The sequence below is a fragment of the Rutilus rutilus genome (assembly GCF_951802725.1).
Source record: "Rutilus rutilus genome assembly, chromosome: 22".
NCBI lineage: Eukaryota > Metazoa > Chordata > Actinopteri > Cypriniformes > Leuciscidae > Rutilus > Rutilus rutilus.
The window spans coordinates 28,102,377-28,127,569 of NC_140227.1; the positions used below are offsets into that span (position 1 = coordinate 28,102,377).

General features: G+C 37.0%; 2 protein-coding genes across 3 annotated transcripts in view; one reads left to right on the forward strand and one right to left on the reverse strand.

Moving 5' to 3' along the window:
* The window catches only part of bsnb (bassoon (presynaptic cytomatrix protein) b), an 88,412-nt gene extending 78,143 nt beyond the window's left edge, over positions 1–10,269 (reverse strand). For both annotated transcript variants that reach the window (XM_084395719.1, XM_084395718.1), the window contains exon 1: positions 9,992–10,269. In XM_084395719.1, coding sequence (XP_084251845.1) covers positions 9,992–10,170 — 179 coding nt within the window. In that variant the 5' untranslated portion in view covers positions 10,171–10,269. The remainder of the gene's footprint in view (positions 1–9,991) is intronic.
* Positions 10,270–17,963: 7,694 nt separating this feature from the next.
* Positions 17,964–24,730, forward strand: hp1bp3 (heterochromatin protein 1, binding protein 3). The gene is made up of 12 exons (XM_084395952.1): positions 17,964–18,075; positions 18,731–18,809; positions 19,086–19,329; positions 19,430–19,565; positions 20,050–20,196; positions 20,285–20,326; positions 20,475–20,623; positions 21,244–21,334; positions 21,409–21,568; positions 21,814–21,925; positions 23,088–23,252; positions 23,494–24,730. Exons 2-12 carry the CDS (start codon positions 18,740–18,742, stop codon positions 23,867–23,869), a joined length of 1,692 nt encoding a protein of 563 aa, XP_084252078.1. The 5' UTR covers positions 17,964–18,075; positions 18,731–18,739; the 3' UTR covers positions 23,870–24,730.
* Positions 24,731–25,193: the final 463 nt, after the last annotated feature.

The following is a 25,193-nucleotide window of genomic DNA, read 5'->3' on the forward strand; positions in this document are numbered from 1 at the left end:
GTCAGTAACACTCTGTTTAAGTCCTGTCTCCATGAAGCCCCTCCTTGTGAAAAGTGGGATGTTCTCTGATTGGTCGGCTGGACAAGTGTGCTGTGATTGGCCAACCGCTTCAAGCATGTTTGGGAAATGTCACGCCCCATTCCATTGCCATGAGTTTCTGCTTCTCGGGTGTAAAAACTAACACTTGGACATGGCAAAAACACACTACTTATAACTCAACCAGGCCTCTTCCCTTTTTTGTGTACGCCTTGGGCAAGACATTTTTAAATAAGGAAAATTGTGACGTTCGTTTCCGGAAGAAAACTCAAGACTACAATTGAATCATTTCAGGGAGTTCAGAAACAGTGCGCACTGATATAGAGAAGAACTCCCTTTGAAATTACTTTGTAGCTTTTCAAACAAAGTTGACAAAGTCAAACAGTAAAATAAATAAAAAAAGAAGCATAATATGCCATCTGCAACAGGACGGCTGTTCAAGACTCAGAAAAGGTTACAGTCATTTGTGAAAAGATTTGAATTTCTGGCTGGTTTGGGGCGTCAATTAAACACTACAAACAAAATCAAATAATCAAAAATGTGTTAAAACTTTTGTGCTTACTATTCGTTCGTTTGTCGTCTTCACTTTATTTTTCGTGAAGCATTATTTTGCTGTTTTTCAGCTATGATAAAGAGACATTGCGTGTTCGTGCATTTCGGGGGCGGAGCAATGAAGGGAGGGGCGTGTTTGGTTGGGTTGATTTCAAACGTCAACAGTGTTCAACAATGATTCTCGGAAATCACATACTGCACCTTTAAAGGGTTAGTTCACCCAAAAATGAAAATTCTGTCAGTAATAACTCCCCCTCATGTTGTTCCAACCCCGTAAGGCTTTCGTTCATCTTCGGAACACAAATTACGATATTTTTGATGAAATCTGAGTGCTGGATCACTCCTCCATAGGCTTATGGACACTATAACTTGCTGGCCCAGAAAATGTATTAAAGACATCGTTAATATAGTCCAAGTGACTCCAGTGGCTCAATCTTAAGTTTATAAAGTGACGAGAATACTTTTTGTGCGCAAAAACAAACAAAAATAGCGACTTTATTCCACTTTTCATTTCCTTCTTTCTGGGCCTCGAGTCTTTTCACGTAGTGTAATAGCGTAGCACGTCTGTGTTGCACGTCACCACGTAGGCTCACTATTGGGCGACGCTGGTCATGTGTGTGATACGTGGTGACGTGCAACACAGACGCGCTACGCTATTACACTACGTGAAAAGACTCGAGGCCCAGAGAGAAGGAAATGAAAAGTGGAATAAAGTCGTTATTTTTGTTTGTTTTTGCGCACAAAAAGTATTCTCGTCGCTTTATAAAGATTGAGCCACTGGAGTCACTTGGACTATATTAACGATGTCTTTAATACATTTTCTGGGCCAGCAAGTTATAGTGTCCATAAGCCTATGGAGGAGTGATCCAGCACTCAGATTTCATCAAAAATATCTTAATTTGTGTTCCGAAGATGAACGAAGGTCTTACGGGGTTGGAACAACATGAGGGGGAGTAATTACTGACAGAATTTTCATTTTTGGGTGAACTAACCCTTTAAGCAGCAAATCAGCATTGAATGATTTCTGAAGGATCATGTGAAACTGAAGACTGGAGTAATGATGCTGAAAATTTAGATTTGCCATCACAGGAATAAATTGCATTTTAGAATATATTACAATTGAAAACACTTACTTTCAATTGTAATAATATTTCCCAATGTTGCTGTTTTCACTGTATATTTGATCAAACACATGCAGCCTTAGTGAGCATAAGAGACTTCTCTTTCAGACCCCATGTTAGCGTATACATAGTTTGCTGACATACCCTTGAGACACGTCTGTCACCAGTGCTTTACAGATTTAAACTTTAAATGTTAGTGAGTTAAGCAAGCAGGGCCATGGTTATTGACAGGGTGATTCGATACACCATAACTTGTGTTTAATCAAGGACTTATTGTGTCTGCTATGATTGATTGTGTCATTAACTGAAGCATGTACTCCTTATAATTGTCTAGTGCTCAGGTAATTATCTACGAATGCAGAAATAATAAAAAACATAATGGATCACTGATTAGAAATTTATACTCTGTGTCTCAATGCAGGTAATCATTGTACTTTCGGTGGTCATTCTATTTAAAATGCATGGCAAATTTAGATATTAAGACATTTCACTCTCAGACAACTCACAAGACCATCTATCAGCTCGAATAGAAATATAGATATAAAGAAACAATACGGATGTGCACATACTTGCTTGACTCTCCAAAGGAGGACATACCATAGACATTTATTGTATTTATATAAACCTAATTATAATTACTACGGACTTACCCGAAATTGTAATAATAATATTAATTTAATAAAGACTTTTCCACAGTTGTGTTGAAATTTCCGTCACAACGAACAATTTTGGCATTAATACATTTTTTCAAAAGTTACCTGCTTAAGAAAACTTTTGCATTAATATAAAGATGATTTAATAAAACAAAACTGCATATACAGAAAATATGCACACAGTTACACAAATGTACATTTATTTTCAAAAAATATTTTTATGTATTATTTTTTTATTTTCCTTTATCATTACTAGTAATTTAAAGAAATAAATATTTTTATTCTTTCTTATTTATTCTTTATTTTTTAGTTATTTATGTTTTTCCAATTGAGGACAATCCTAGAGGTTCCCAAAGGACGGTTTTATCAGATTTGGCTTAGGTCTAAGCATAATTTTGTCCCCAAATTATAGTGTATTTAAATTCACGTGTTTTGCCATGTCCATTATTATATGTGTGGCCTTACGGACGGACGGATGAATGGAAGGATGGAAGGATGGAAGGATGGAAGGATGGAAGGATGGATGGATGGATGGATGGATGGATGGATGGATGGATGGATGGATGGATGGATGGATGGATGGATGGATGGATGGATGGATGGATGGATGGATGGATGGATGGATGGATGGACAGATGGACCGAACAGAGGATGGATGGACGGACGAATGGACAGACTTTTAATTACCTTCATATAAAAACAGAAGTCTACGGTATATTCTCATGTGGAACCTAAGCATCACATGACCAGCTCACTTTGACATGTTTCCCTCTGAATGCAGCTTTACATTGATCAAATCTGTATGCAGCAGTGACAATACTTTAATCCTACCACTCTACATAGAATCCTAAATTGGGCACAATCGCATGTACAAAGGGGCTTAAGTGTTTCCCCGAGCAGGAGCGAACAGTAACTGTGATTCTCTCTTCTCTCTGCAGTCCATAAAGGGGCAAACAGCAGCCTTAGACAGCCATGTCTGCTGGATCAGATTCATTTGGATCTGTAGTGCTGAGCAGTCCCCTTCACTCCTCTCTCTACTGTGTTAACACCTCTGATGAGTCACAGAGTGACAGAAGGAGAGTACAGAACCAGTGGGAGTCAGCTCCACATGAGAAGAACAGACATGGGTGAAGCCTGACAAATTCAATTCGTGTCTCCTCTCGCTCGAGATACAGTCCTACGAGGACTCGTGTGAAAAGAGCTATACTATACTTCTGTGTGGAGTCCTATACTCCTGTAGTGCAGTACAAGACAAGTCATCGTCATTTGTGGCATAAAGCTGATTACCACACAATTAATGTCAACTTATGCCTTCTACTCTTTTAAAAAGGCAAAAACCTGGGTTACAGTAAGGCACTTACAACGGAAGTCAATGAGGCCAATTACGTTACAATACTCATACTCATTCAATAGTGCAGAAACAAATATAAAAAAATGTGTTTACATGATTTAATGTGAAATCACCATAAATTCTAACAGCCTAAAATGACTAAGATTGATGATTTAAACAGCTTTACAGCTCAAATAATACAGAGGGAAGTGCTTAATGAAAAAAAAAAATTGTTGACAAAAAAAAAAATCACTTCCCTTGTACCTCACCATAACCATGACGGGTTAAGTTGAAATGACTTTTTGTGGTAATCAACATTATGCCACATTTGCTGTCAATTGAGATGAACTTGTACTGAACCCAGAATATTCAGGGTGTATAGAACTAAACTCTTAGAGTACTTTACTCTAGTTTTAGTGTGGAGCTCCTGACTGTAAAATGTAGGTAGGGCAGATTCTGGGTTTTAGAGCTAGTTTATGATGAACATTTTGTAAGCTTTATATTATAAATCACTGAACACATGCAGACACACTTTTGGGAGAGATCTAATGTCGTTATTCAGCCTGAGGGTGGCACTCTAATTTTGATTGACAGGCTTTAAAGGGTTAGTTCACCCAAATATGAAAATGATCCCATAATTTACTCACCCTCGAGCCATCCTAGGTGTATATGACTTTCTTCTTTCAGCCAAACACAATCTGAGTTATATTAAAAAAATATATCCTGGCTCTTCCCAGCTTTATAATGGTAGTGAATTTTGAAGCCCAAAAAAGTGCATCTATCCATCATAAAAGTTATCCATACGGCTCCAGGGAGTTAATAAATTCCTTCTGAAGCCAAGCGATGCATTTTTATAAGAAAAATATCCGTGTGGTAACGTGAAAATAAGCGGGCCGGTCTCACATCTGCCTCAATAGACCTTATTTAGAGCAGCGCCATGACAGGTATGAAAGTGAGGCTGTGAGGGATAGACTTAAAATCTTTCCACAGCTCATGTTGTCTAGAGTTTTTTGCCTACTGAAATTTCTAGGAAAGAAATTTTGGCAGTGTTTCATAAGCAAAACAATCCAAAAACAGTAAATAACAGTACAACCACTCAAGAGCTGTATGTCTATCCCTCACAGCCTCGCTTTCATTCCCGTTAAAGGCCCCCTGAAGTCAAAAAGTTTTTTAGCTTTTAGTATGAATATGTTAGCCGTAAGGTTATGAATAAGCTATGTGTTCCAAACCAATAACAAAATCCGCATTTAGGAGATATAAGCATTCAAAACTTACAGTCTCTCACTCACTTCAGCTAAAATGGATCATGGATTTTTATGACATCACCGCGGACTTCAGCTTCTCATCACATCTTCTGTCCAATCAAATGCTCTCTAGAACCTAAAGCTCCGCCCCATAAATACCACCTGGCCAAAGCGACCGTTGACACGTCACGGAGAAATATGGGTTGGAGATGTGTGTTCAGTTGTTCAAACGCTCGAGTTTTATTCCGCTTTCCAACTGTACATTGGTTTAGAGTGAAATGGCTAGAATTTATTCAGATCTCTACAATTCACCACAGATTTACACTGGACTGTGGGGCGCCGTAGAGCAGGGGAAGACTCTGGCACCCTAGGACCCGCTTAAAATCACAATACATGCCTGCCAAAGCCATGCTCAATTTTAATCCCACCCACTTTATGACTTAAAATAGTCTAGAAAATTAAATAAAAAATTGTTGCAGAAAGCTGAAAACATTTACAATTTAAAATGGATTCAGTTTACATAGAGATCTATGTTGGATGAATATTTTGGTGTTAATATTTTGGCTGATGTGGAGTACTATATGCCTATACTATACTATACTATACTGCAATACAGACCACCATTACTATGCTGACATACAATGAAGATGTCATGCTGGTACAGTAAGGTTTGAAGGCCGGGGAACCGTGAACAACTAAAGATTAAGTGTCATTTGATGGAAGAGGTCTGAAATGGGAAGATGTGGCATTAACCTTTTTAAAATTGGCCTTTCGGCATGTGGGCCGGCGTGCATCACTATATTGTATCTGTTTTCTTCCAAGGCTTAATAAATGGGCAGGTTTAAAGACTCTGAGCGGGAGCGCAAAGAGAACGCTAAAAGAATGCCGCAGGCAACATTTATTCGATTTCTGTGTCATTACAATTCAGGTCCCTTTTATGAGGGTGATGTTTGGCGGCTAAGACAGCAATGTTCCTATCCCATCTGCTGGGAAATAAAGCGCCGGATCCTCTTCTTGTCTCTCCATCCATCTCCCTCATTCCTCCTGTCTTTCTCTTCGTCCGTGTTTCACTAATAGCACAAACAACACCTACACACTCCTCTTAAAAGTCCATACAAACACACTAATAGCTTCTGGTTCCTCATTTTGGCCGTCAATCAAAAGGAAACATTCTGAGTTTGTGCCATGAAAATTTTCAAACATGTCAATTTTGAAACTGACTGCTTCCCCAAGTGATTAGATTCATGCAACTATATAGCTACATAATGCAATCTTGATGAAACTGTTTTATTTTAAAGCTTAAATATGATAAGAAAACACAAGACTGTTTGTAATACTGGAAAGATCTGAAACTGGTAATTCAAGCAGTCAAACTATACTTTAGTAGTAAACTTCACTACAAGCTGAAAACAAAAAATAACGAATTATAGTTCATACACTCAAATTAAAACTAAATATATTACATAAAACTAAATATCACCATTATTTACGCTACTGTTTAAAAGTTTGGGGAAAGTAAGATTTGTTTGGAAAGAAATTAATACTTTTATTCAGCAATTCATTACAAGTAAATGTATTTATAATGTTACAAAAGATTTTAAATGCTGTTCTTTTGAATTTTCTATTCAGCAAAGAATCCTGAAAACAATATATCATAGTTTCTCAAAAATATGAATGAAATCAGCATAATATAATGATTTCTGAAGGATCATGTGACACTGAAGACTGGAGTAACGATGCTGAAAATTCAGCTTTGATCACAGGAATAAATTACATTTTAAAATATAAGCAAATAGAAAACAGCTATTTTAAATTGCAATAATATTTCACAATATTACTGTTTTTACTGTATATTTGATATAATAAATAAGGCCTTGGCGAGCAGAAGAGACTTATTTCAAAAACATTTTAAAAAACGGCCTCAAACTTTTGAACACTACTTATCCACAACATTTAACTGCAAAATTAAGGAGGGAAAAAAAGTAAAATAGACTCAGGAATACAACTGAGTCATTCAAATAAATCCAGTTCATTGAAATAAACTAAATGAAATGACTCACTAAAATGAATCACCAGGCAGTTCGCGAGAGCGTGTGATTGTAGCTTGTTACTAGAAATGTACATTATACTTTAAAAAAGCTCAGCTACAGAAAAATGTAGTTATTATTATGACTGAAGTATACAGTTTTACCAAGCCGACCGCAATGCTGTGAAATTATTTTAAAGACCTTCTTCAGCAAACTTGAAAACTTGAAAAAGATTTCAGAGCGAAAGAAACCCATGAGGAGATTAGCACAAGGTCTCGCCTCATCTGTAGGCATCACACACACTTTACCAGTGAATGATGAAGTGGCTTGATATGGTACATAAGACATTACATCAGTCAGAGATGCAGCCTTTCACACACTATGCGTGTGTGTATGACGGGATGACATTGTACAGAAAAATCTGGGCTTTTCAGCACATCAATAAAAACATGAGACGGACGCGAGAAGAAAAAAGATGCAGGAGTCTCGGAACGGCCTATGAGAAAAACAAATGTTTCCCCTGCCCGTGTAGTAATATCCTCGGTGGGTTTGTTTCTCCCTCAAACACTCGCGCAAGGCTACGACTGCGACTACACACCCATTCAGGAGTTTTAATGATGCCGGTCAGACACAGACAGACAGTCAGTACGTGCAGCAGGAACATTATGCATCTGTAGTTTTCTCCCACGTCCAAACTGATTCAACTTTAGCTTATGAACAAACCAATCAGGCCATCGAGAAACGCTGACATCAAGAATATAGTGTCTTACTGCGAGAGGCCTGACTGTAAACAAACCGACAGCTAGGTCACCCTCCTGCAACAAATACATTTCATTTGCATCATTGCATTGTAAATCGATGTTTCAGGTTGGCTACACGGTGTATCTTCACTTCAAAACACTTGATACGAAGTTGTGCAAAAACATGCCTTACTTAGGACGTCTAGCATTTCATCCAGTACATAACAATGATTCTCAACCAGTGGGCTGCAGGGAAACACTGCTGAAAGCAATTAATAAAATGCAACTAACTGTATAATTGCGAAAATTTAGAACAGGAAAATAAATAGGCTTGTCAACTTTTACAACAGAAAAGAAAATGAGTCCCAAATGTGTTGATGTTGAAGTCAAGGGTTGTGCGTCAAATCAAACTTTACAATATTTTGGCACAAATTCATCTGTGACTAAACGCAATTTAGTTTATCCAGTATAAACTAGTGGGTTGCAGGGAAACAATGCTAAAAGCAATTAATCAAATGCAATTAACTGTTTAATTGTGCAATGGAAGAACCATTTTAGGTTCCCCAAAGAACCTTGTGAACTGTTTTGTACAAATCTAAAACCCTTTTTCCACTATAAAGAACCTTTTGTGCAATGGAAAGGTTCGGACGTTAAAGCTTCTTCATGGAAACATAGATGCCAGAAAAAAGAACCTTTTTAACGAGAGTATTTGGACACAAATCTATCTGTTACTGTAGAGGCAAGATATATAACGGTGATTCTCAACCAGAGGGTTGCAGGGAAACGTAATGCTAAAAGCATTAATAAGATGCAACTAAACATATAATTGTGCATATTTAGAATAGGAAAATAAATAGGCTTATCAACTTTGAAAATAGAAGGAAAACACTTATATGTTTTGTTGTTAAAGGTCATGTATCCATACATTATATTAGTCTCATGACCTTCCCTCATCCAAAAACCACAAAGAAAGCTTCACAATGTAAACGCAGACAACAATAAAAATGGGTCCAACCAGTTTGTGCCAATCATAATGCGTTTTGTGCTATGAATTACTGGTTGCCAAGAGCACGAAACTATTGAAATCCAAGAGATGTTTTTGTACAATAACCAATTTTGGTACTGTGCTGGGTCGCCACTTCATATCCAATGTAAAATCTGTGTCCTGAAGCAAAACCACTTGAGAGCCACTGCAATACAATATCGACCCTGAGAGAGTAAATATGCAAACAGCATGAATTGCAATACAAAGTTTGAATAATTGTAAATCTGCAAGGAAAATTCACACATTGCATTATTTAAAGATTGTAAAGGGAGACAGACCAGGAGATGAGAGAGGGGTGGGGAAGAATGGAGAGAGGTAGTGAAAGATGTTCGCTTGCACGTGTAACAGATGAGTCACGTGCATCCTCGTCAAAATTTGATCAATTTTTAATGCTATAATAACATTTCATCATGCTTGCACTCTCAGAACCCTCAAGTGTCTTTTACAGTGAGATTTCAGTACCAGTGCATTTTGATTTCAGCACTGTTAGGCGTGGTTGACAAAGCAAATAATTTCACTTCATTTAACAGCCCTGACTATCATACCAAAGCAAACTGGGGTTTATATTATTAAATAAGAGTGTGACACACCTCAAATTATCTCAGAACATGACTCGCTTCTATAGCCTACACCATCAGACACCAGATTTACACAAGTATTTACTGACTAAATACAGATGAATGCATTTGAAAATCTCTGCTTGCTTAATATGCATTTTGCAATATCATCAACCATGCATTCAGACCATTAAAGCTCAGAAACTAACATAGGTGGCTTGGTTCTGGACAGAGCAAGGCTAACAGCGCAGACTGTCTGTAATGAATGGAAATATACACTAAATAAAACATGCAAAACCAAAACATTCTCATATGGCTGCTTATGTACATATGCATGCTCATATGTAAATAGATCTATGCATCAAGTATGCCAGATCAAATAACCCCATGAGTGCAGCATATGTTAGTTGATTGCTGATCTCATGCACATATAGAGGTTTTTAGCTGACAACTGGCTTGCTTAGTTTTTAGGTAATGCATATCATTGGGTGTAAATCATCGGGTGTGAAGTGCACGGCTGTTAAAAACATAATTATCGATTCTGAATATGGCTAAAAGTAATATGGCATTTTAAATGTAAAAGCACAAGATTAGACCGCACAGACTCATATCGTGTAGCACAAAGCATTGCATTGAAATCACAAAAATATACATGTGCCAGAAGCTTTTGAAATGATTCGGGATACCTGTTCATTCCCGGGCCGTGTCCGGTGCCCATTCCCCCGGCAGGCGCTCCGTTGCTCGGCTTGTGGAGCTGTCCACCGCCCGCTGGTGCTGAAATGGAAGCCGGGGCTCCAGCCGTGGGGACAGCGCCTCCCGGTTGCCCCGGCTGGCCCTCTCCTTCGAGGCTCGCTTCATTCCCCATAGTCCCTCTGAGTGAGACGGAGGACAAAGACGAGATCTGCTGACTAGCGTCTGATAGGGGTGTATTTCAAACAACTGGGAGAAAACTCAGCGCAGCTCCTCTTCCGCCATCATCACCTACAATCCAGCATCCTGGGCGGAGCGCGCACGCGTGCGCCCAGCGGAAGGGCTCGACCGAGCACGCGCAGAGCAGGGAGCGTGCAAGAGAACAGAGGCAGGGCGGAGGAGCGGCGTGAACGCGCTTGTGTCCTAGATCTAAAGCCTTGGAGAAATGCATAGATTACTGATATCTTGAAATAATGAAAAAAAAGTTACCTTTTAATGTCATTTTATTTATTTTTCAGTGGAGATCCCAACGTTTGCATTTTTAGTGTTCTAAGAATAAGCGACTCTGCGTTAAAATAACCCAAATACATTAGCATTATTATTTAACATTATATAAATATTTAATGAGCAAGCTAAAGGTGACAGTAAGGAAAAATAACATAACCCAAACATAATAACAATAATAATTATAATACAGGTTCATTTCAATTCGGGACAAAACGTTAATTTTAAGAAAGAGAAAGTGTGAGCTCGGTGAATAAAGAAAGGCAAAGTGCTCTTTCAAAGTCACCAGACCTCTTCCAGATGGCAAAATTGTAATTTCACACCCAAGCAGAGCTGCTCAAATCAATCAAATTCAATCAATACTAATTTTGACTCTATCCCAAGCTGGGCACAGACACTACTGTGGCACTAATAGATGGCTGCTATATATCCTATAGCAAAAATCTCATTTTCACCCGCATGAAAAATAGAATAAGGGAGAATGAAAGAGAGAAAAACACAGAGATTTGCCTGCATTGCAAACAGACTTACTTTGATGCCTTTTCCTCAAGCTCTTCTAGTTCAAGAGTTTGGAGTTTTTTAAAGAAATGATAGTTTTATTCATCAAGGATGCATTAAATTGATCAAAGGTGACATTAAAGACATTTATAATGTTACATAAGTTTAGATTTTAAAAAAATGCTGAAATGTTATTCATCAAAGAATCCTGACCATGGTTTCCACAAAAATATTAAGCAGCAAAACTGTTTTCAACATTGATAACAATAAGAAATGTTTCGTGAGCACTAAATCAGCATATTAGAATCACTTGTGAACAGTTTTGGGGAAAGTTGTAATGTGTTACAATGTTGCGTTACTCGCTAACAAAGTAACTAATTGTGTTTCTTAGTTACTTTTTATGGAAAGTAATGCATTGTTACACAATGTGATAATATTGCTTATTTGTATGGTTGAATTGGTTCATCGAGGGTCAGCATTGGTTAATAAAGTGAGATTAAATACATAAAGTACTTGTATTTAACATATACTTAAATATTAGAACTATATTCCTTGTTGTATTTGTATTTGTGCGCTGGAAACTTCAGTACCAAGAAAAATTCCTTGTGTATTCAAGCACGCTTGGCAATAAAACTCTGTCTGATTCTGATCTGTTTTTGTGCAAGTAAATGCATGCTCACATTTAGTCTAGTACGAAAATAACCATCATGTTCACACAGCCCACACAAATGCCTCTGCACTTAGTCCAGATTTCTCTCAACATGACCGGTGAGGTGTCAGTCAATAAATGGGAAAACAGCCTAACTTGCGTTACTAATTTGAAAAAGTAACTCAGATATTTTGTTGTAAATTTAAAAGTAATGCATTACTTTACTCGTTACTTGAAAAAAAAAAAGTAATCTGATTATGTAACTCGCGTTACTTGTAATGCAGCACCCCAACACTGCTTGTAAAGGATCATGTGACACTGAAGACTGCAGTTATGATGCTGAAAATTCAGCTTTGATCACAGGAATAAATTACATTCTAAAATATATTCAAATAGAAAAGTTCTAGGTTAGAATAGAAAAGTTCTATTTTTAATCAAATAAATGCAGCCTTGGTGAGCATAAGAGACCCGGTAGTATAGATGGGACTGGTGGTATCGGCATTGGTCAGGAGAGATTAAGGGTTCATGCAAGTTCTTCAAGGCAAGCCTAGTCTAAAACCCTGAATGTGGAGGTCAGGTCCTCAGAATGAATGGGTTTTAAAGGGGTGATATAATGCCCTTTTCACAAGATGTAAAATAAGTCTTTGATGTATGTATGTGAAGTTTTAGCTCAAAATACCCCACAGATATTTTTATATAGCATGTTAAAATTGTCACTTTTTGAAGGTGAGCAAAAACGCACCATTTTGTGTCTGTTCCTTTAAATGAAAATGAGCTGCTGCTCCCGTCACAGTGGGCGGAGCTTCAACAGCTTGTGTCCTTTTACCTCACACACACATGCACTGAAAATTTAAACAACTTTTAGCCTTTTATGTTCAAACCGAAGTCAGACAATGATGGAGAGACTCAAGAAGAAGTGACAACATGTAGAAGCAACAGGACATTTCTGAATGGTTAGCTGATGAATTTATGTAGCTTATGAGTAGTTATCTTCTAGTCATTGATTAACATATTCTGTCTTGATAATCTATAAATCGTGTTCAGGGGCGGAGTTTATGTAAATGATAGGGCTGGTGATGTCACTAACCCGGGAGGAATGTCATGTAGTCCCTACCAGCCGTTTGTTGTAGTCTTTAAAAAGGAATTTCTTTAAAAGCAAATATCTCTCTTTGCTTTGAACTTTGAGCGTTGTAACTTTGCAGATGTTGTTTATGCTCAAACAGCAACATCACACACTAACTAAAGTTAAAAAAGTGAAATCATAATCAACCACCCCTTTAAGAGAAGTAACAGCACAACTCTGCTCCACATGAGGTATAAATCATGCCAAAAATCAATACTTTAATCAATATTGTTTAACGTACAAGGAAAAAGTAATAGGATGCACAGCTAATTATAGCAATCATCACATTTTGTACAATTATAAGGTCTTGAGTTAGACCTTGGATAGTGAAGGCCAATAAGGAAGCGATAATCTACCAAAGTAGTGCAGCCCACAATCGTGTTTAATCCGTGCTGGTAAAATCATCCTGAAAAGACTGAAGTATTTACTTTAGCCTAAATGTTCATAGGCAAAGTGAAAGTGCATATTTGCAGAGTTGGTCCTCCCTGGCCTGTATTAGATTAACTCATTTTGAGACCTAATTGAAACGGAGCTGACTGACTGGCACTGAGTCTTGGCATGGTGGCACACTCACTACAGCTGAGTCCTCTCGCAGGCGGCTCCTGATCACACAGCTGGTCCGCTTTTATCTCTGCTTGCATGGGACGGAGGCGAGCAAATACGAGGCACGTCAGCCGCAGAGATATCAGCTGCGGTGCAACCTAAGTTCATAGCGTTTTGTATTAAGATACATTTTGCTATGCAAGTGCATGAAACTAAAGTTTTTACAACGTTACGGTTTCAGAGGAAGGTCTTTGGAGTCAGAGTCAAGCACATCGCCTATAGTCACTGGTTCTGCTAAAGTTGATTGATGTAATTAATTATTTCAAAAGTAATGACTGTTAGTCTGCCCGGTATATGCCATCAGCCAAAACTCAGAAGTATTTGATTAAAGAAAACCACAAAGGTGACTAGCAATGCCAAACGAACAAGAAGAAAGACTTTAATCACATCTCAGCTAGAGTTGTGAAAGCAATTTGGAGGAGGTATTTAAGTTCTAATGGGACCAAACCTACGCTTTTGAACCTCAACGAAAAGCCCTATCTTTGACGCAAGCACCATTGTAACACTGATGCACGGTAAAGAACTGAAGCACAAACAAAAATCAGACAATAGGTTATTTTTGTCTGAACAGCCTTTTTGTTAGAGTGGAATTGAGGGCAGCACCATTGGGATGTTCTTCATAATGGATGATTGGTCTTGGACATCCTCTGGTATACTGGCAAGCCACCAATAACTCATTATCAATGAAGTGGAAATGAACAAAAGAAATAAGAAACTAAAGATGAACTAAACAGCAACATTGACAGACTAGGACAAGATACACCCAAACTAATGACAGTTCACACTATGAATGACTCTGACTGTATCAAAATTGCAGAGCTGAGTCTAACAGTCGATTGTACAGAGCCAAACAAAGGTGACAAGCTGAACAGGTGCTGTCAATATAAAGAGAGAGAGCAAACCACTTCAATGGCGACATCTAGCGGTCAAGAGTGAGAGTTGGCAGACAATGGTTATGGCTGACATACACCTCCCGACCTATAAGAGCATGGACACTTTTCTCACAATAATTCATGATTACATTTTAGAAAACAGTAAAAATAGTCAATGTTAGCATTTGTTTTTTATTTACATTTATGCATGTTTGCGTAAAGTCTTCCATATCTTAGCAAAAAATCTTTAAGAATATTTTCTTACCACAGCAGCCTTTAGCTCGTTCAGTATTGTGTGTGTAAAACATTTAAAATAAAAACATATAGAGAGAGAGAGAGAGAGAAAAACCGTAATGATAGCAGCTTCTAAAAGTGAATAATTATATTAGGCCTAAAAATAAATACAAACCTAATCCCAAGTTAAACAGGATCAGTCTTCTGAATGGAGGTTTCCTCATATGTCCCAGCTGAGGAAGGATTGCTCAAATATGGGGTGAACCAGGAAGAACCAAAGAGTGCTGAAATGACAAAATTGTTGTAATTAGTGCAATTAGACTTCTGGATTTAAAATGGCAGGCAAATAAGCATTTCAATGATTGCTGGCTTCTTCATGCTCACAATTACACAAGGAGGACTATACCCTAATAACAAAACCATCTCATTATTCCTTTTGACTTCCGTTCAGTCCAGCCTTGTGGTCTTCTCTATGAACCTATGGCAGTCCTTCAACTGAGGTGTTTATCAGAGAAATAATCTTTTTTCTTTTTTTTTTTTAATTAGGCAAGGCCAGTTTTTCACCACGTGTTCACTTAAACCCAGTTTATTACCAGTATATTATGGCATAATGGGTATGAATATCTACTGCGTAAAAGGAATGATTAATTTAATCTTGTAAGAAAGTTTAACGTTCATTTAATTTCCATTTAAAAAAAAAAAAAAAAAACTGGGCTAGTATCACCTTAATCTACCCAAATGGTCAAAAGATGCATTGCTATTCAAATCATATAGGCTAAGCGATCAAATGTATATTCATGACTGTTTGTTTACTTCTTGACTGATATACATGTTATCGTATAACAGTGTAATAAATATTATTTACTTACAAACTGGACAGAAAAAAATGGTTTAGTATATTGGGTAAAACCAACTGTTTCCCTTCCGCCATGCCTCATATTCAAATTTGGCGCATTGACGTCACTAGCAAGAACCAATGACGTTTATGCCTCCTTCTTCAGCCCCGCCTTTTTTTTTTAGCTATTATTACGTTTTTAACAATCTTATATTGTTTAGTGTGAAATTAATGTTAGATTGTTTATAATATCTAATATAAAAATTATTTTTCATGAAAAGTGATCTAATAAAAATACATTTTTAACTATAGAAATGTTTCTCTACAGACCAACATTTGGTGCAAAGCTAGCAAGTTCTGTAATATTAGAATTATATAGAAATATATAGAATTAGTTTAGTGCTTAACTTACAACCTGTTACTTGTAACTTTGTTACTATTTATTTATTTGTTTATTTATTTGTGTGAACTTTTAAAAATTGCAAATCTAAATACACTATAACAACTATAACTATAAAATAAATAATATAAAATGGCTTATATTATTAACAACCTAAGAATAAATAATACTTTTGAAGGTTAAACTCCTTTCAAACAACAAACTTGTAATCCAAGGCATTAAACATAAATGAAAAAGCTTTTATAATATCATGATGATCATGGATAACAAATCCAACGCTTGACGTACGAGAACCAGTGAGGTTCATTTTCGTGTTACGCATCATGTTTGAGCTTCAGCAAGAACCAATGAGGTTCAATCTCTTGTTCCGCGGCACGTTTGAGCTTCAGCAAGAACCAATGAGGTTCAATCTCTTGTTATGCAGCATGTCTGAGCTTCCTCAAGACCCAATGAGGTTCATTCTTGAAAAAAAAAAGGTTTACTTTGAAAGGGTTTCCGTGTTAAACCTACTGAAGCTCACACTGCTGCTCCAGAAACAATGTTGTTGAAAACTGTAGTTCAGGATCCTTCTGCTTCCTTGAAAGCAACTGAAACAGATGCAACTTCGTCCAAGAAGAGCACATTGAGATATAAATTATACCAAAAGAGCATTACCTCTGATGCAATTAGATTTAATACAGAAATTGTACACCAATTTCTGTGGACGTTTGTCTCCAAGGCAACAGTGGGCTATCTCTCTAAAAAAGATAAAGGTTTGGGTTGGCATGGTAACCACATAGTAATCTCACTGATTTTATGGAGCCAGGCACCAAACACAAATGCTGAAAAAAAAAAAAAAAAAGATTAATATATCATGCTGAGAGACCAGATGTGTTTAGAAACCCAATAGAAAAGTCATTTAGATGGAAAAGCTTCATATCTTGCACTTTTTCAGCAGCAGGTTTTGCAGGATGATTGTGGGACGCCACATGCTGGACTTTAAAACACAGAGAGTGTGTGGGTGTTCAATACTGTGTGAAACCCCACAGGTTGTGTTCTGCACCGTCTCCTCATAGTCTCCTTTTGTGCACCAGGGGAACAAACATGTCTTTATTCTGCATTCTCTTATAAAAAACTGAATTTGGTGGTAGCTATAGGTATGACAGTGATGGTGTCAGATGATAATACCACAGTATTTTTGACATATGAGTAGTTGACGTGACATTTCAAGCAGTGTCCTGCAGTGTGATATGCTAAACTCAATTTTAAATTATTTTCAATGAATAATTGTATTCTTTATATGCAGTTTAAATGACCTAAAATATAAGTGAGAGATCTGGAACATTTTTAAAAATTCATTTGTCACACTGCAGGACTATTAAGGCTAAATGAACTACTAAAAAAAAAAACTGATTCAAAATAGTTGTCAACCATATTAATGTAGCATGATATTTTCATGAAACTTAAAGTTGCAGTTTAGCGATTTCTGAAAAATGCTGTTGCCCCTACAAACAAACATGTCCCTACAAGGATCACACCCTTATCTTGATAGCTCTTTACAACTGAACTGAATCAAGACTGAACAATGACACTGGTTTCTTTTTAGAGCTGCTGTACAGAACTATTTCATCATTGAATTGCTTTCCTGTTATAACCAAACTGCTTTGAAACAATCTGTTTTGTATAAAGCGTTATATAAGTAAAGGTGGCTAAGGCTTGAATTGACTTGACTAAAATATCTGTTCATATCCACACCATTGTATTATCTCCCAAAAACATGGAAATAATGTCTTTTTTTTATTTTTTATGTTTCAATATGTTTGTTTTATTGTATAAAAAGTAGTAGGCTTCTACTTGTGATCTCTAGAATAGATAATAATTTAAAAAAAGTTTGTCAATGCATCAGAAAATACTGCCATCTTGTGGTAAAATATAAATGTTTTAATTTGAAAATAACAAAGACATACACGAAACAGACATTTTATTTATTAGTTTGTTTTTATATACATACATTTTTATATGGATATAAATATTACTTAGATAGGCCTAAATAATAACCATTTTTGCCCACGTTATACAAAATGTCTAACCATAAAGTACATATAATTGTAAACAAGTAATTTTGTAATATCTTTCATGAAATAGTAACATAATAATGTTTAGGTTTAAATAAAAAATAAAAAATAATAAAAAATAAAGTAAGGTCACCTCGCTGCTGTAGCTCACAATCATCACAATGGACGAACGGAACTGGTACTGGAACGCGCACGCATGCGTCGACACGTACGTCCCTATGCGTACGCAAGAGGGGGAGGGTCGCGTAAACAGTGAATTCCAAAAAGGAAGGGAGTGTTTCTTTCAACTGATAAACCAGTACATCAAGGTATGCATTAAAAAGCTCATTCTGAAATTGTGCATTCTCCGTTTACAGACTAATTTACACGTTCTGCAGGCGCGTGTGTTTTATTTATTCTTTTGAATCTGCAGCCTCGTGCATTTACCATTTTCAGCTCAACGCAGCGCCATTACTGTACAAGGCAAAATGGACAAAATGGCCATTTTCGATTATATTGTGTTTTACATGCAATTCAGTTCCTGTGCAGTGGTAAAATGTGTGCAGGTGTGACTACATGCACGTTATTCGCAACATATATCATTAAAGACTATATATGGAGCAGATAAACAATGGGATTGTTGCTCCTTTCTTGTTAATTTGCTGTGCCTTAATGGCCAGTGCGTTTGTCGGGGTGCTTTTCTTTTCTCGAACTTCCCTTTGCTGAGCAGAGGTCATGGACACACATCTAAGGTGTTTAAAACAGTGCATAAAATTCCTGTAATTTTGTAAATAAATGTTTGCAATCTAGCCTACACAATGAAATGCATTACAACGTATTAAACAATGCAACATGTTTTTATTGAATTCCCAGTTAAGATGCATTAAATATATATATATATACACACACACACACACACACACATACATACATACATACACATATATATATATATATATATATTAATGAAGTATTTATTGGCAGGTTTAAATCATGCCCATTCGCCGATCAGCTGCAGCTCCACCCAAAGAGGATGCCACCCCAGCAAATGCCCCTGAGGGAGGTACGTACTGCCCCTTGCACGGTACATCAGTCATATTGAGAAGAAATATTGACTGTCCACAATAGACAGAACCACATACGGAATAATTCACCCAGGAATGAAAACTCTGTTCGTATATACACTGAAATAATCCTAAAACAAGCTACTAGGCACTGAAAATCCTCCCCTCTTCATGCAAAGTTAACATATGACTTTAAACGAGTTTATAAAATAATGCACGAGCGGTATGGCTTTATAAATCATCTTTGACTGAACATTGTGTTTTCTATCCCACAGATGCTCCCGCTGAAGGGTCTGCACCTGTAGGTGAGAAAGAGAAAGAGAAGGATTCGGCGACCACTGAACCTGCAGCCACGGAGGACAAGAAAGATGAAGGTGATGGGGAGGATGCGACCGCTGATGGTGAGAAACCTCTCAAAGATGAAGGAGAGACTCCTGATGAAGGAGAGAAAACTGAAGAAGCAGCAGCTGAACAAGGGAAGAGCAAGAAGAAAAAAGTCAAGGATGTTGTAGCCAAAATGTAAGTCTGACTGTTGTACAAAAAAAAAAGAAGAAATGTCTGATAAAAAATAAAAGTGGCTCATTAAGCATTTTATGTATTGTTTGTTCATATGTTACAGTGATAAGGAAGGAGATGACAAAGGGAAAAAGGTGAAAAAGAAGATTCCTGCTTGGGCGACCATTTCTGCCAACAAACTGGCTTCATCTTCTCTTTCCCAGCCCAAAGTTGAAGAAATCATCTTAGAAGCAATTGAGGTCTGGTTCAAAATTTTACGGGAACTATTAAGTGTAATTTGGCACTTTTAAGTATGTTTTACCCACTGTTTCTTTTTAGAATTACTGGATACTAGTACCGAATATTTTAGTTGTTAAAATGTGTATATGGTGCTGCAGTGATGTAAGTTCGCATCACAATTATAAACACAGTGAGGTCGTAAAGCGTATTAGTGAGTAGATGATATTTCCTCTTCGCCATGATGAAGTTTAATGTTCCCAAAAGAGATGTCGCTGCAAGAGGAAGCGGAAGTTATTTTGATTAAAGATTATGAGGGCACATTAATTAAAAAAATAAATGGATCAATTTTGATTTCATGGAGACTTTTAACCAAAAGATGGTTCAAAAATGCTGAATCGTTTCTAAATCGGGTTTAGGACTCATTCCTGCAGCACTGTATTCTTTGGAAATCTAAGATAAAGATCTCATAAATCTCATATATGCATCTTTACAATCTACCCACAGAGTTGCAAAGAACGGAGTGGTGCCTCTTCCATTACCATTATGAAATATGTCATGAAGAAGTATCCGTCTGTGGAAATGGACAAAAAGACCAAAAATCTCTACAAGAGGGCCCTGAAGCGATTGGTTGAGAAGGGCAGTGTCAAACAGGTGATTTGCAAATTAACACATAAATATTTCTTTTTTTATATATACAGTAAGTTAAAAGCCATCCTTGTCTTGTCTTCTTTACCCGCAGCTGAAGGGCAAAGGCTTCTCTGGAAGTTTCGCCATTGGAAAGGTATCCAAACGCAGTTTGTTTATTGTCTTTGCATTGATGTAAGCCTGTGTTAAATGTGTTAATTAGCTGAATGTTGTTGGGTATTTTTTTTGGTGGTTTGTCATAATTATTAAATCGTTCATTTTGTCAATGTCATGTTGTTGTGTAGAAGTCGGCTGCGTCTGCAGGGACGAAGGAGACGCTGGGAGAGTCTCTGCCTCTGATCATCACCCGCCTCTGTGAACCTAAGGAGGCTTCCTACATCCTTATCAAGAAGTACCTGGAACAATACTTCCCTCAACTCAATGTGGAAAACAGGTCATTTTTGACTCGACATCCTATAACTAGACTGCAGTTTGAACCTGAAAGAATTTACTTAACATTTGGATTAATATTGGGAATGGAATAATAGCAGTCAGAATTTTGGGGTCTGTGAGATTGTTTTTATGTTTTTGAGAGTCTCTTCTGCTCACCAAGATCAGATGCAGCATTTATTTGATCAAAAATACAGTAGAAAAGTTATGTTGTGAAATATTCCAATATTCCAAAATCCTTCAGAAATCATTCTAATATGCTGATTTGCTGCTTAAGAAACATTTCTTATTATTATCAATGTTGAAAATGGTTGTGCTGCTTAAACGTTTTGTAGAAACCGTGATTTAAAAAAAAATTCTCAGGATTCTTTGATGAATAAAAAGTTCAAAAGAATGGCGTTTATTTGAAATAGAAAAGTTTTGTAACATTATAAATGTCTTTACTGTCACTTTTGAGTAATTTTATGCATCACTTCTGAATAAAAGTGTTATTCCATTTCCATACATGCAGAACAGATTCATAGTATACACACCATTAGGAGTTAATTACAGATTGAAATTGTGTACATACATACATTTTGCCTGAAGATTTATTAACGAAGGGTTCTTCTGTAAATATCTAAGGCCTGACGTGTTGAAGAACTGCCTGCAGAGATCTGTGGAAAAGGGCTACTTGGAGCAGATCACTGGCAAGGGAGCCTCTGGAACATTCCAGGTTAGTTACCCTTCTGAATCGCTCGACTTCTTCAACAAGCAGGTTTGATGAGAATCTGCATTTGTGTTTGACAGTTGAAGAAAGCTGGGAATAAGGTGCTCATGGGTGGCGGACTGCTGGAAGATGCTGTAGTGGCCGCCATCACAGCCATGAATGAGCCCAAGACCTGCAGCATCACCATACTGCGCAAATTCCTCATGGAGAAACAGGACCAGAAGAACGTCTCTTTAGTTGGTACGGTACACTCACTCCTCACTTATCGCAGCCTAAGGCACGTTTGCTCTCTGAGGACTGAATCTAGTTTGCTTTTATTTTGGCATGCTTCTAACTGTTATTCTCAAAGGAGTTGTTCATAAGAACGCTGGTACAGAAATAGTTTTCTTCAGTTCATATTATAGCCACCCTTCATATATCTCTGTATTTGCTGTGACTTAATGTGTTATGCAGATTTTTATAAAAGTATCCTTTCTGATTGCCAGTTCCAAACTTGAAGAGAACTTTGCTGAAGTGTAAAATGATGGGATGGATGGAGCAGATTTCTGGTCATGGACTCAGTGGGTCTTACCAGCTAAGCTATCCATTTTACCCAAGGTAAGTTCAGCTCACCATAAACCAGTGTTGTTATTGTTTACTAAATCTAAAACTATTAAAAAATAATAATAATTGGAGATTGAAATCAAGCTGAAATAAAACAAAATATAATTATTTTGTGAAACATTTTAAACTTGCATGTAAATTACAAATGTTTTCTTGGCAACTAACTGAAATAAAAGTACTAAAACTACTGAAACTAAACTGAAAATGAGTTAAAGCTGAATAAAAATAAACTAATATGCCAAAAATATAAAAATAAAAGCTAATTCAAAATATGAATAAATACTAGAATAGTATTTAAATAATACTTTAATACTGCTGTAAGCATAGTGCACATTTTAATATTCTAAAATTTGCTTTTGGACTTTTTACACTTGAAATCCTTAACGCAGGGGCTTTTTAAAGGGTTAGTTCGCCCAAAAATGAAAATTATCCCATAATTTACTCACCCTCAAGCCATCCTATGGGTATATGACTTTCTTCTTTCAGCCAAACACAATGGAGTTACACTAAAAAATATCCTGGCTCTTCCCAGCTTTATAATGGGAGTGAATGGTATCTTAGATTTTGAAGCCCAAAAAAGCGCATCCATCCAGGGGGTTAATAAAGGTCACTCTTCCGCCTGAACTAGACTCGTGTACAGCTATTACTGGAAGCCAGTGATTATAGTTTATGAAGTTATAAATATGGATATTTTTCTTAAAAAACGCATCGCTTCACTTCAGAAGGCCTTTATTAACCCCTGGAGCCGTATGGATTACTTTTATGATGGATGGATGCACTTTTTTGGGCTTCAAAATCTAAGGTACCATTCACTCCCAATATAATGCTGGGAAGAGCTAGGATATTTTTTATATAACTCCAATTGTGTTTGGCTGAAAGAAAAAAAAAAGTCATATACACCTAGGATTGCTTGAGGGTGAGTAAATTATGGGATCATTTTAATTTTTGGGTGAAAAACTAACCCTTTAACTGCAACTTTTAGTTCTTAGCTCTTACGATTGTTTTAGATTAAACTTGGTGAATTGATTAGTTGCAAATCAATCATTTTTGATTTTGTAATATGAGAAAGGTGAGACATAAGGCATTGTACAAAATGAAGATGAAATGTGATGGAACTACTTGAATTGACAAATTGTCTGTCGCTCCTCCTTTGTAGCCCAGCGGTTCTGTTTCCAGAAATGATGGAAAAACTCAAACAGAAGGAGGAACAGAAGCTCAAACGCAAGAGAAGTGACGATTCTGATGAAGAATCCGAAGAGGAGTCGGAGGAAGAATCTGGAGAGGAAGATTCGGACGAGGATGAGCCTCCCCGAAGAAAGAGGTGAAGTACATCACAAAACGTCCAAATATCAATTATTAGTGCCAAAGCACTTTGCTATTTTATACTTGGCCTCAGGGATTTGAACAAATCATTAACCCTGAGTAATAAACCATGGTGTGTTGTCTGGCTTCCACTTGTCAGATGATAAAATGGGCAAAAAAAATCAGACCAGAATGTCATAGAGACATTTAACTTGGGCTGTGTCTTTGCAAGGCTAAACATGCTTTTTATCTGTCCACAGGACCCAGCGTGCAAAACGGACTCCAGCGCCTAAAGCTCGTCAAAATAAAAGGGCTAAAACAGTCAGCCGAAAACCTCCTGCCTCAAAAAGATCAGTTGCGCCTGCCAAGAAAGCCCCTCCACCAGCCAAGAAACCCGTCGCTGCGAGCAAAGCAGCGCCTAAAAAGGCGCCCGCCCCCGTTAAAGCCACACCAGTCAAGAAAGCCACACCAGTCAAGAAAGCCGCCCCAACCAGCAAACCTAAAACACCCATAGCCAAAAAGATGACAAGCAGGGGGTCCAAACGGCCGTCGCCCAAGGCAGCTAAGAAGGAGGCGACTGAATCTGCTGTGAAGGCTAAACCTGCCGCACGCAAGTCGCTCCGATCCCGGAAATGAATCCCACGCTTGCAGACAGCTGAAAAGATCAACTGTAGCTCTGTAGACTGCAGTGATGGCTATTTTGTCCTCTTATTTTTGTAGAAACTTCCAAGTTTTCCTTGTCTTGGGGCCTCTGATGAACATAGGACCTCTTCAAAATGATTCTGCCATTCAGATACAGGCATATTATGTTCAGTATTCTTAAATTACAGGTAAAGATGTAGAGTAGAAATGCTACTGTTTATGTTGTTTAAGACGCTTGTTCAGGTCACCATTATGAGAGTCTGAAGAAGCAGCTGTTGCTTCATCTCAGTTGTGCTTCAGCAAAAAAAAAAAATCAAATATTTAAAGTTCTTGTAGTCAATCTTTCTGTAGAGGCAAGCATTTCAGTTATTCAGTCTCCCCTTTCTCATCAGTGTTCAAAAAACCTTTCTTTGTAAGTTTTGTTTCAATTGTTTTTGCTCATGTTTTGTGAAGTTAGGTCTTTAGCTACTATTGTAATCAAAAAAGAGTTTTGTTGATGTTGGTTTCCTTCGTGTAAGTCAAAGAAAAGAACGATTATTGATGCCTAACTTTCAGTTGAACAGTTTACCTGAATGCAAAATTGGATTTATTAAGATGCATTAAAGAAACGTTGGTATCCATATCCATGACTGTTGTTTTGTTATGTATAGTCTATGAAGGAGAATATAGATTGAAAAGATTTTCCAAGCAGATGTTTAAAACATAATACACACTATTAACCCGGTCATACTCTTGTGTGTTAGTTTATCAGGGAGGTTAGATGTAATTTTATGAGCATTGCTTACCTCACCCTGCATGCATGTAACTGATATACTTTTCTGTAGTCCTTAATAAAGTGACTATATTTGTACTTCATTATTTGACCATTGTTTTATTTGGGTGGTTTGATTTGATACCCAATGATAAACCTCTAATTTAGAGGTGTTTAAAAGGGGTTACCAAATGATTCAAGCTCTGAAACGCATGGTTTGTGTCATTATCACAGCTGTCTCTGTTGATGTGAAATTCACAGTGGCAAATTCTTCTCCTTGTTCTAACATGCACGGTATTTTGGAAGAAAAGGCATGCTTTAATTCAGTATACTAAGCATTGACATTTATGTTTACATAAAACATATCATGCCCTGACTTGTCTAAAAGTATTTTAAAAATCAAAGGTTTTTAGACTCGGGTACATATATATATATATAAAAAAATTCTCCTTAACTCTTTATGACTTGTATTAAAAACATTAACTAACATTACTACATAACATAGGCCTAACACTTAACATGTTGTTTGTTAGAAAATTAAAAGTGTTATTTGGAAAGGTTAAAAAT

What these genes read in the sequence shown, in the direction of transcription:
- hp1bp3 (XM_084395952.1), top strand. Translation starts at nt 18,740, where the DNA reads ATGCCCATTCGCCGATCAGCTGCAGCTCCACCCAAAGAGGATGCCACC. An exon ending in AGCAAATGCCCCTGAGGGAG is followed by an intron (nt 18,810 to 19,085) that starts GTACGTACTGCC and finishes TCTATCCCACAG; the next exon opens with ATGCTCCCGCTGAAGGGTCT. An exon ending in TCATCTTAGAAGCAATTGAG is followed by an intron (nt 19,566 to 20,049) that starts GTCTGGTTCAAA and finishes ATCTACCCACAG; the next exon opens with AGTTGCAAAGAACGGAGTGG.